Genomic DNA, 12500 nt, shown 5'->3' on the forward strand with positions numbered 1-12500 from the left:
TGTCACCGCGTCTATAGACGCGGTGACAGTTTAAACATGTCTGCTGTCCCTGACAGCAGACATGTCCCTGCATGCCCAGGGGGGGCTGCGATGCCGCCCCCCCGTCGGCGATCGCTGTGATTGGCTGTTCAGTGTGAACAGCCAATTACAGCGTTTTCTGTGTCACCGGCGAGTAACGTTCGCCGGTGACACAGGGATCGGAGGTGATTGGTGCTGTAAAGTACAGCACCAATCACCACGGGGTGTAAGGGTGACCACCTCACCCCGCCCGCCCCCAAAGGCCGTGATTGGTTCGTCGGACCGACGAACCAATCACAGCCATGGAGGGGGATTTAACTAACGGTGACTGCACTGCAGACGCCATTCCGGTCTGGAATTGCGTGCAGTGCGCTCACCGTGCCTATCTGCCGTAGTATACTGACCTGATCACTGCTTGTAGCGTGCTGGATGCTTCCTGGATCCTGTTACTACTTGTGACTTCCTGTGTTGTGCTGCTGCAGTGTGATAGCGTTATAGACAGAGAGAGATAGAGAGAGAGAGAGTGCTATATTTTGTGCTGCTGCAGTGTGATAGAGTTATAGATAGAGAGAGATAGTGACAGATTGTGCTATATATTTTTTATATAACTGACTGCTGCCCCCCCTTTTGTGCTGATCAGTATAAATTAACTGATCAGCAACTTTTTGGGGGCGCAGGTTTTTTTTTTAATATATATACCTGTCGGTGCTGCTGCTGCAGTGTCATAGTGATAGATAGTGATAGATAGAGAGAGAGAGATAGTGACAGAGAGTGATAGAGAGTGCTATATTTTGTGTCTGCTGCCCCCCTTTTGTGCACCCCCAGCAACTTTTTGGGGGTGCAGGGGTTATTTTTTATATATATAACTGTCAGTGCTGCTGCTGCAGTGTCATAGAGTGAGAGATAGAGAGAGATAGAGAGAGATAGAGAGAGATAGAGAGAGATAGAGAGAGAGAGTGACAGAGAGTGACAGAGAGTGACAGAGAGTGACAGAGAGTGACAGAGAGTGACAGAGAGTGACAGAGAGTGACAGAGAGTGATAGAGAGTGCTATATTTTGTGTCTGCTGCCCCCGCCTTTTGTGCTGATCACTATATCTGAGGTGATCAGCAACTTTTTGGGGGTGCAGAGGTTTTTTTTTTTTTATATATATACCTGTCAGTTGCTGCCAGTTGCACTGTCAGTTGCACCAAAGGTTGTGCACCTGCTGCCCCTCACTGGTAATCAGTGTCGCATCAGTGATCACCTTTTTTTTTTTTGAGGGTGCTGTGGGGTCTTTTTTTAATTTTTTTTTTTACACACACTGTGATTTTGTGGGTGTCCTGTGGCCACTGTGCGCTGATCAGTGACGTACATCACTGATCAGCTTTTTCGGCACAGGGTTGATCTTTTTTTTTTTTTTTTTTTTGATCAAATTCCTGTTGCCTTTGAGCGCTGTTCAGTGACGGACGTTACTGACCAACATCTGTGCTAAATTTTTGGCGCAGGACCTTTTTTTTTTTTTTTTTTTTTTTTAACCCCATAAATTTTTTTTTTTTTTTTTTTATTGGGATCAAATTCCTGTATAAAGTATTTTTTTTTTCTGCACTACATACACACTACACACTACATACCCCCCTGGTTGAAATAAAGTTTGTACCCCCCCTACACTATACACGTGTTGAAACATTTCACTACCAGAAACACAAAAATAAAAATGGCATCCCAAATGTCATCCCAAATGTCATCCCAGTCATCCAGAAGAATGTATTCAGCGGAGGAGGCATATGCCATGCTTGCCTCTGACTCTGACACAGCCAGTGAGGCAAGCGGGGAATTTGAAGGATTCATCTTAAGCTCCTCTAGTGATGAGGGACCCCCTCAAAGACGCCCCCGTAGAGCAGCTGAGACACCCCCCCCCCCCCAATAATTGATCTCGTATGGACCCCACCACCAGACAATTTTGAGCCCCAGGTTCCTGAGTTTTGGGCCATGCCAGGAATCCAATTTGATTCCACAGGTCTCAGAGAAATTGACTTTTTCAAATTATTTTTCTCTGATGATTTTCTAAATTTAACGGTGGACCAAACTAATTTATATGCCCAGCAGTTTATTGCTCAAAACCCCACGTCCTCATTTGCTAGGTGGACCCCTGTAGATGCAGTAGAGATGATGACGTTTTGGGGTCTGGTGTTTCATATGGGCATAGTAAAAAAGCCAGAAATTAGGCAATATTGGAGTACAGATGTTCTGTACAGCGCCCCATTTTACCGTATGGCCATGACTCGGGCTCGTTTTGAGATGATCCTTAAATTTTTGCATTACAACGATAATGCACAGTGCCCACCCAGAGATGATCCCACCTTTGACCGGCTATTCAAAGTCAGGCCGGTCATTGATCATTTCAGTGCCAAATTTGCAGAGATGTACATCCCTGAAAAATTTATTTGTATTGACGAGTCCCTTATACATTTTAAAGGAAGGGTTAAATTCCGCCAGTACCTTCCCAGTAAGAGGGCAAGGTATGGCATAAAAATGTATAAGCTGTGTGAAAGCACCTCAGGGTACACCCACATGTTTAGGGTATATGAAGGGAAGGATTCAAGAATTGAACCGCCAGAATGCCCCCCCTCCCTCGTAGGTGTTAGTGGAAAAATTGTCTGGGATTTAGTGCACCCCTTCCTGGATAAAGGTTATCACCTCCTATGTGGATAACTTTTACACTAGCATCCCCCTGTTTAAGGCCCTTGGTTCAAGAGGTACAGCAGCTTGCGGTACTGTGCGCAAGAACCAAAGAGGCCTCCCAAAAACGCACATTGCCCAAGTAATGAGAAGGGGTGAAAGCAGGGGAATATGCACCGAAAATATGTTGTTGGTCAAATATATATAAGGACAAGAGGGATGTCCTTATACTGACAACAATTCACGGAGACAGTACCACCTCCGTCCCTGTACGAGGTACCAGTACCCACACCTCAAAACCTAATTGTATCCTGGATTACAATAGGTACATGGGCGGAGTGGATCTTTCAGATCAGGTACTGAAGCCGTACAGTGCCCTGCGGAAAACAAAAATCTGTTACAAGAAGCTGGCCGTGTATATCATCCAGATGGCACTGTATAACGCTTACGTGCTATTCCGTTCTACCGGCCAGAGGGGGACATTTATGCACTTTCAAGAGGAAGTCATAAAGGGCCTAATATTTGGGAACCAGCAGGCAGAGGGCCCCAGTACTTCTAGTACTGGCCCCCGTATTGTACCAGGGCAACATTTTCCTGATGAAATCCCCTCCACTGGAAAAAAGGGCAGGACACAAAAAAGGTGCAAAGTTTGCTATAAAAAGGGAATAAGAAAGCAAACTATTTTTCAGTGTGACACTTGCCCCGACAAACCCGGCCTATGTATAAAGGAGTGTTTTAAAATATACCACACATCTATGGATTATTAGGTTCATCATTTCACCTACTTTAAAAACAAGTAGGATGCGCTAAACTGGTAAGGTAAAGCTGTACTTCATGTCTGTGGCATGAATGTTGGTTGTGCTCACAGCACTAACTGCGTAGATGAGTGTAACACTGCTGTCTGAAAAATGGCTGTAATGGGGGCAGAGATGCCCATGGGAGCTGTGCATATGTCAGCTGCCCGGGTAGCTCAAGGCACATAAGTAAATAAACCTGAGCAGAGTGTCTTCTGTCAAAGAAGCTGTATGGAGAAATGACAATTTACAAAAAAATGACAATTTACAAAAAACGTCAATTTACAAAAAATTATGGAGCCCCAAGGACTCATTGAGACCCTTGGGTGCCAGTGTGTCTAATTTAAAGATCCACTGTGACTCCAATTGGAGAAGTTTTTTAGATCTGTCACCCCTGCGGATTGAAGCAGGAATGTGATCAACAATTCTATAGCGAAGCATGGCCATGTTGTGTTTGGCCCGGGCAAAATGCCGGGCAACAGGTTGTTCACTCTTGCCAGATACAAGCGCCCCCCTAATGGCACGTCGGTGTTGTGCCATGCGGACTTTAAAGGCACAGTCGGTTTTGCCGACATAATTGAGCCCACACGGGCATTGGATAACATATATGACGTGACTGGTAGTACATGTTAGAGGCCATTTGATTTTGAATTTCTTTCCCGAAAACGGGTGGGCTATCTCTGTACAGGTGACAAGGTAACTGCATGTGGTGCAACCCAAGCACCTGTAGCACCCTGTTCTCATGGGCCTGGTGGTACGGGTCTGTGCGTCAAAATTAGTGATCTCTGTCTTTATGAGTAGGTCTCTCAGATTAGGGCCGCGCTTGTAACTGGGCATGAGTTTAGTATTCCTAAACATGGGAAGGTCTGGATCGCTTTTAACTATGTCCCACCATTGTTTGGCTTTGCGGGACGTAATCAGACTGGTGGAACTGTAGTCGTTAACCCAGGGAATGCTGGGAGGTTTAATTTTGGGACTACTTTTGGCAATTAAGTCAGAGCGGTTCTGAGCCAGTGCTTTCGCTTTTGCCTGCAATAATTCCGTAGTGGGGTACCCCCTCTGCTCAAATTTTTTGACCATAGTGTTGAGTTGTTTATCCGTCTCACTGGTGGTGTCCGTGATTCTGCAAACTCTAAGAAATTTCTTCGTCGAAGACCTCTGTCGAAACGCGTTGGGCGTGGCTACCTTCCTTTGCTGACGGCTGACGTCCTTTGGTCCGGTGAAAAGACTTTCTCGGCGCTGTCCTGACTGCGGCGGGTGGACGAACCCCGCTGGGCTGATCACCCCGCGTGCTCCTGAAAATCTGGTCGACCCCGCTGTGCTGGCGACAAACGCCGTGTTGTGGCAATTTACCTATTTATATCCCACGTATGTCATTTTTTATCCCTGCTAAAAATATCAGTAAAAACTATTACAAATTTATATATGGTTTCTGACTGTGCGCTCTATCTATTCTTTTCCCATAAAACACATGCCCTGGATTCGTGGTTGGATCCTTTTGTTTGGAGCTGCACACATTGGTGATTGTGGATTGGACCTGATATAAAGACTGTGGTGGACTCAATTGCGCTGGGTATCTCTTTCTCTCTCTCTCTCTCTCTATATATATATATCTATCCGAATATCCGTTATCCGAATTATTCCGAAAACCAGACATTCCAGAAAGTGAAAAAAAATTTTTTTTTTTGCTAAAAACTTACTGGGGACATTTGTAACAGCATCACTGGGGACATATGTAACTGCAACTATATATGTGCAAGACAATGATTGCTTGGCATTCAAATTCAGTGCTGAGATAGTACACACATTTTGTTTCACGTTTTGAAACCTTGTTTTTTGAACAAATAAAATATATTTGTGTGTATTTTATGTGGTAATAAAATATATTTGTGTGTATATTATGTGTTTATACAGCATTAAATGCAAGATACTTCAAAATACATCATTGAAATATTAAAATATTCCGAAATACGGAATAATCCGTTATCCAAAATTCTCCTGGTCCCGAGCATTTTGGATAAGGGATACTCAACCTGTATAGATATATCTATTACTACACTAAAAGATGTAATAGGAGATAAATACAAAATGTGTACACATGAAACACTACACTCACAAAAACACTTATTATTAAAAAAGGGGAAAAAAAGAATAAATAAAAAAAAAAAAACACACACATGCACTAAGGCCTCATAGGAGGTATTTATAGAAAAGGTTTATAGTAAAATAAAAGCACACACTGGTAAGCACAAGTAAGTCAGCACATCTCCTCCCCTCCCCTATACATACATGGAATAAATGAAGTTACATTTCATATTTGTTAAATATATGGAGACACTGATAAAAAAAAGAGACCTCTACCTTCTAGAAAGCAGATATAGGCATATGATTATGGGCGGTATTCAATGAGCCTGATTCGCCATGTTTTTATGGCGAATTTGTGCTGACTAAAACTGTGAATCACCCTATTCAATGACCAGATGGCGAATACATTTGAAGGTGTTTTTCGCCATGATTCACCGAGTAGCAATCGCTATCTTTTTATGTTGAAGTGGAATGTGAACTTTTTAAAATAAAGTGTTTTGTTTTTTACATTTGGTGTAAAAAAAAATCAGGAATTTTATTCTGAGGAGGGGCATGCTATTTTTATTCATGTGCTGAAAGCACATGAATATATATTTAATTAAAAAAAATATATATATATTTTTTTTTACACAGCAGCCAGCAGGGGGCGCTGGAGCCGAGCCGCTCATTATATATTTATATATTCACTGCACCCGATCGTTACATATGCACGATCGGGTGTAGTGAATATACCCGGTCCCCTGCTGGCACCCCCGGGGGGGGCAGCCTGTGCTGCCTGGCACCCGGGGAGCCCACCTCCCCCCCACATACGCTCTGGGGCAGGCAGAGAGACTTCCATCTCCCTGCCTGCCACCGTCCTCAGGCTCCCTGCGGCGTTCGCCGCAGGAGCTCATATTCGCCGGTCAGGGGCAGCGAGCCCCTGACTCATTGAATACCGGAGCCGGCGAGGCTCCGGAACGTGGCGAATGTGCAGCGAATCCTAAACAGGATTCGCTGCACCTCGCCGGTATTCACATTGAATACCGCCCAATGTGTGTATGATGTACGAAAGTGGGTCAGAAAAGGAGGTTAAAGGATCCAAAAGGCAGCTACTTCTCATTATAGAGATTGCTGGAAAGATGTGATGGGGGAGAAATATAAGCGAGGAACTTATAAAGGAATATATGTTAATTTGGGACCCTCTGTTAGATAAATTGTAATCTAATGATGTATGACCCACAATCGGGGAAATTATGTATTTTATGTTTATGTGTGGAGAAATACCAATAAAATGTGATGGGGAAAAAAAATCACTGGGGGGGATTACAGGGGACAGCCCCGCTGAGCGTAACTTGGCGGGCTGTGTCTAGCGCACTAAAAATTGGGATTTGGACACCACTCAAGCGCTGAACTTTGTCCTGCTGCTGCTACAAATACAGACACAATTTACCACAACTGAGGATACACCACAGCACTGGACTTCTGGCTTTGTAAGAGAACATAACTTTCAAAGAAAAAATCCACTTCTCATGAATTCACAGTAAAAAGCTGTCATGTTATCCTTTCACAGAAAAATTCCAAAACCATCCATAAAAATATAACCGTTTTTATTTGATCCACAATAAACAGGAAAAACCTTCTTTTAAAAAATAATGTGAAAAACTTCCAGACATAGTAGAAATTTTCCAGGTAAAACATACCAACCGACAGTCACATAAAAATAATTCCTTATATTTATATCCACAGTTTTATCAGGAAAAGGGCAAAACGCCAGACCTTTTAGGGTAATTGATCTACACTGCCGACTAATGCTGATGTTAATCCCGGGTAGAAATACTCGAGTATCTACCCGGGATCTACTGTGAGGAAATCTGAAAAACATTAACTGTTGGTAGCTCTCGAGCACTGGAATTGGCTAACCCAGCACTAGGCTATGCTCTGTTTCTGAATTCACGAATGCCCCCATTCCCTCTCTCAGATCACAACCTTATCACTTTCTTAACTTCCTCCATTTCTCCAAACTCTATAAAACCGAAATCATGCAATCAACCTGTAACCCACAGAAATACTAATGCTATTGATTTTCAACAACTTTCTACCTCTCTGCAACAACTGCTCTCACCCATTTCTACACTTGCCTGTCCTGAGACAGCTGTAACCCACCTGAACCAGACTCTACAAACTGCCCTTGATGAAGCTGCTCCAGCTACTCCTCACAATCCACGTAGGTTTAGATGCCAACCGTGGCACTCTAAATTAACAAGACACCTGCAAAAACTATTGCGTAGATTTGACCGTCAGTGGCGTAAATCTCAAAATCTAATTGACTGTCACATATAAGACTACCTACCACTCCTATCGTAATGCTCTGAACACTGCTAAACAAACATATTTTTAATCTCTCATCTTTTCTCATGCCACTAACCCCAAGCGACTTTTTAATACATTTCTTTAAGGCCATTTCGCACTTCTTAAGCTGTGTACACACGCTTCGATTGTTCCCTGTTTTTTGATTCGATTTTGCTTATAGAAGCAAAATCGAATCCACATTGAATGGTTTTAGGACACTTTCGATCTGCATTCGATTCAATGCGCGCTCCCGTTTTCGCATCATCGAAAAGAATAATAGACTGTGCAGCCAAGGAAATCTTTAATTCGATCCAGTAAATCGAATGAGTACATTGTGCCTACACTTCAAAATCGAATTGAATGCAAAAGTACATATCTAATGCCAAATTGAATGGGAAGATCTAATGCCAGATCTAATAGAAAATCAAATCTAACATCGAATCTAAAGCCCTGTACACATGCATGATTTTTCCAGATCTTCGAATCGATTTTGCTTATAGAAGCAAAATCTAATCGAATCCTAAACGAAATCGAATGTTTTTTTGTGTCACTTTCGATCTACATTCGATTGCTCCCGTTTCACAAAATCGAACAAGAAAATCTACTGTGCAGCCAAGGAAATATTGAATTTGATCTAGTAAATCGAATGTGTACAATGTACCATGATTGTATACCTAATTTAATGCAAAAGTACAGATCTAATGCCAAATCGAATGGAAAGATCTAATAGAAAATCAAATCTAACATTGAATCAAAAGCAAATCAAAGTGTGTGTACATAGCTTTATTCTTCTAGACCTCTCTGCTGCCTTTGACACTGACAACTCTTTTCTCATACAAACACTACAATCCCTAGATCTTCAGAACTCATCCTACCTATCTAATCGCTCTTTCAGTGTTTGCTTCTCTGATTCTACCTCCTCCTCCTCACTACCTCTGTCAGTTGGAGTACAACAGGGCTCAGTCTTAAGGTGCGTACACACGTACAGATTTTTCTGTCTGCTCTATCTGGTGGGAACAAAAACCTGGAAATGTATGGGAGCAAATGACAATGACAAAAGTAGGGCCCTCCTACCTCTGTCTGTTTGTTTCTACCCAGTTTGTTTAATTACTGTTTCCAATTGTAAAGTACAACGGAATATGCTGCGCTATATAATACACTGTAAATAATAATAATAATATAGGTGTGGAGATTGAGTGGCGGGATTCTCAAACATCATAACTATCTCATCAAGTTACTGATATGATACTGAAGGCAAGGACAGATGTGTCGTCTCTGACATATTCTAAGGTGTGAAACAAATTTATGACTTGGGGTCCGTTTACACAGAACTTTTCTGAAATTCCCACAGCCAAGGTACTACAATTCCTATTCAAGGGATTTAAGTTGGGTCTAGCAGCAGCTAATGCACATTGCAGCTCTTGTTGTACTGTTGGATAGACAATCAGAGGATGAAAAACTGAGCTATGAAAAGAAGTCCTTAGTAGCACCATGGAATCTGAATCTGCTAATGACTGTCCTGTCAAAGCATCCCTTTGAACCTCTTGCTGATATTTTGCTCAAACTGCTTACATGGAATGTGGTTTTCCTTGTAGTGATCACTTCGGCCAGAAGAGTGAGTGAAATGCAGGCCCTTAGAGGAACCTTATCTGTTGTTTGTTCCAGACAGAGTAGTTCTGAGAACGCATCCAGGTTTTTTGGCAAAAATTATTTCTGCCTTGCATCTCAACCAGGAATTACGCCAAATTTCTATCCTAATCCAGAAAATGAAGAGCAGAGGTCGTGGCACATGTTGGACCTATATCCATATACCTGGAAAGAACTGGTACCTTCCATAATACAAAACACCTTTTTGGAACACCAGAAGGAGCAAGAAAAGGTTTATCTCTGAAAAAAAAACCACTATTTTTTTGGTGGATCAGAGACACAATCTTATTTGCTTACGATCAAGAATCAAGATGGCACCTCCAATAGTGAAGGCACATTGGACTCGACTGGGCTAGAAGGTCTAAAGCAGAGGTCCTCAAACTATTTTCTTCTGGGACCCCATCAGACAATAAAATTGATTACGGGACCCCAGCAAGAAACTGCAGAAGGTCATCCCGGCACCTGTGTGGTCTGCAGACAGCTGGCAGCATTGTGGAGGCACAAAATAAAGTGATTCTAAAATACCAGACAATTCAACAGATTTTTCAGATTCCTTTAATTACTGATTGAGATTAGAAAAATCATCAGCCTGATAGTCGCGACCCCATGCTGAGAAGGTCGGCACCCACTTTGGGGTCAGGACCCAGAGTTTGAGAACTGATGGTCTAAAGCATCGTGGCGGAGATTTGCCAGGCGGCTACTTGGTCTTCAGTTCATACATTTCGTGCATAGTGATTAGAGAATGTATCGTCTGGGGGGCTTCCTAGACTAGCAGGTCCTTGATCATAGATTTTTTTTCTACCCCCTTTTCTAGGAAACTCAGTCAAAATGGTGACCTTACAAAAGGCCACTTCCAATGTGCACATGTGTCAGGTTGACCGTGACCATATTGACTTGCATCATGTCTACATGGATGACTTGTCGACATGATAGAATGTTAACCTGGTGGTCCAGCTGTCACTTTTCTTGTACCGACAGCTGCAGCAGCTTATATAAATGCTTCTTGGTGCTGCCAAAACACATGGTCAACAGGGTATGGAGTTTTACTCCTATATTCTTCTGGTTCAGAAACCAGATGGGTATTATTGGCCAATCCTCAACTGTAAGTGCTTGAACCTGTGTTATTGAGTGGAACAATTGTAAATGGAATCCTGTTTTTGCTTTGATAGAGGGTGGGGCATTGTTAATTCCGTTAGGGATGTGTAAATAAGAACCTTATATATCTATCTGGTCAGAGGATCCTCTTTGGTTCAATATAGGTTTCATTTACTCTTTGAGCCCTACCAGAAGAACTTTCCACAGCTTTAAGTGTTTTTTTTTTTCCTATGGTGATGGTGGCCTTGATCACCTTGCTGCGAACACAGGGCATTTCTGTTTTTATGTACCATTTCTTTTACATCAAGACAGAGTCCAGTTCATAGCTCAGGCTACATCTGCAGGTTCTAGCTGAGACCTCCAAGTAGCACTGCTGTATCATCTATGTTCCCAAGTCCAGACAGGTGCCTTCTCATTGGATGATGCTTTTGGTGTTGTTCTACAATGTTTGCCAGCAGGAGTTTCTTCTAAAAGTCAAGATTGCTGGTCCCCAGTTCCCAGATGCACTCCTATAAGTTGTCTAGGAACCACCTGACAACACCACAAATGTCCCCTGGGAGAGACCTGCAGGTCATTTGCTGGGAGAGGAAAATGTTTCAGCCATTACAGCAGTGTTGGATCCTGGGATGGATAAATGCCAAGCATGCTTCTTCACCCGACAGGACCTTTCATATTATTAGGATTATTGCATCTCATTTATATCTTGTGTAGGTTCTAGGTTCTCCACATATACGCTATTCTAGCTCTAAGTAGACTTAATGATGGCTGCACTATGCCCATTTATACTAGTTGTGTGTTATTTTTACACAATAGTGAATAGAGAGAGTATTGTCACTTATGTATTTCTGCTTTCATTACAGCCCATTTATTTACAAAGAAAATCACGGAGGGCGAGGAAAATGGCAAAAGCCAATTGGCTAGTGATAATGAGATGGAAGTAGAGGGGAGTGTGCACAATAATCAATGTAAACGATCCCAGGTACGGTATATGTATATAGTGTATACAGCTATGGGGAACCGCAGTTGTATCTATATAGTGCATACTGCTATGGTGGACCGCAAGTGTACGTATGTCTATATATAGTGTATACTGCTATGGCAGACTGCAGGTGTGTGTATGTATATATAGTGTATACTGCTATGGCGGACTGCAGGTGTATGTATGTCTATATATAGTGTATACTGCTATGGCGGACTGCAGGTGTATGTATGTATGTATGTATGTATATATAGTGTATACTGCTATGGCGGACTGCAGGTGTATATATAGTGTATACAGCTATGAGGAACCGCAGTTGTATCTATATAGTGCATACTGCTATGGCGGACTGCAGGTGTATGTATGTCTATATATAGTGTATACTGCTATGGCAGACTGCAGGTGTATGTATGTCTATATATAGTGTATACAGCTATGGCGGACTGCAGGTGTATGTATGTCTATATATAGTGTATACAGCTATGGCAGACTGCAGGTGTATGAACGTCTATATATAGTGTATACTGCTATGGCGGACTGCAGGTGTATGTATATATAGTGTATACAGCTATGAGGAACCGCAGTTGTATCTATATAGTGCATACTGCTATGGCGGACTGCAGGTGTATGTATGTATGTCTATATATAGTGTATACTGCTATGGCAGACTGCAGGTGTATGTATGTCTATATATAGTGTATACAGCTATGGCGGACTGCAGGTGTATGTATGTCTATATATAGTGTATACAGCTATGGCGGACTGCAGGTGTATGTATGTCTATATATAGTGTATACAGCTATGGAGGACTGCAGGTGTATGTATGTCTATATAGTGTATACAGCTATGGCGGACTGCAGGTGTATGTATGTCTATATATAGTGTATACAGCTA

At 42.3% G+C, this 12500-nt stretch overlaps 1 protein-coding gene across 2 annotated transcripts in view; it reads left to right on the top strand.

Moving 5' to 3' along the window:
- The window catches only part of SURF2 (surfeit 2), a 52148-nt gene that overhangs the window by 35297 nt on the left and 4351 nt on the right, over positions 1 to 12500 (top strand). Inside the window, exon 5 of one of the 2 annotated variants that reach the window (XM_083160439.1) lies at positions 11488 to 11606. The exons of the other annotated variant lie outside the window; for it this stretch is intronic. Within the exon in view, the coding sequence (XP_083016565.1) occupies positions 11488 to 11606 (119 nt within the window). The remainder of the gene's footprint in view (positions 1 to 11487; positions 11607 to 12500) is intronic. 2 annotated transcript variants of the gene reach the window in all.

Source organism: Crinia signifera, chromosome 9, assembly GCF_055691185.1.
Source record: "Crinia signifera chromosome 9, ASM5569118v1, whole genome shotgun sequence".
Classification (NCBI taxonomy): Eukaryota; Metazoa; Chordata; class Amphibia; order Anura; family Myobatrachidae; genus Crinia; species Crinia signifera.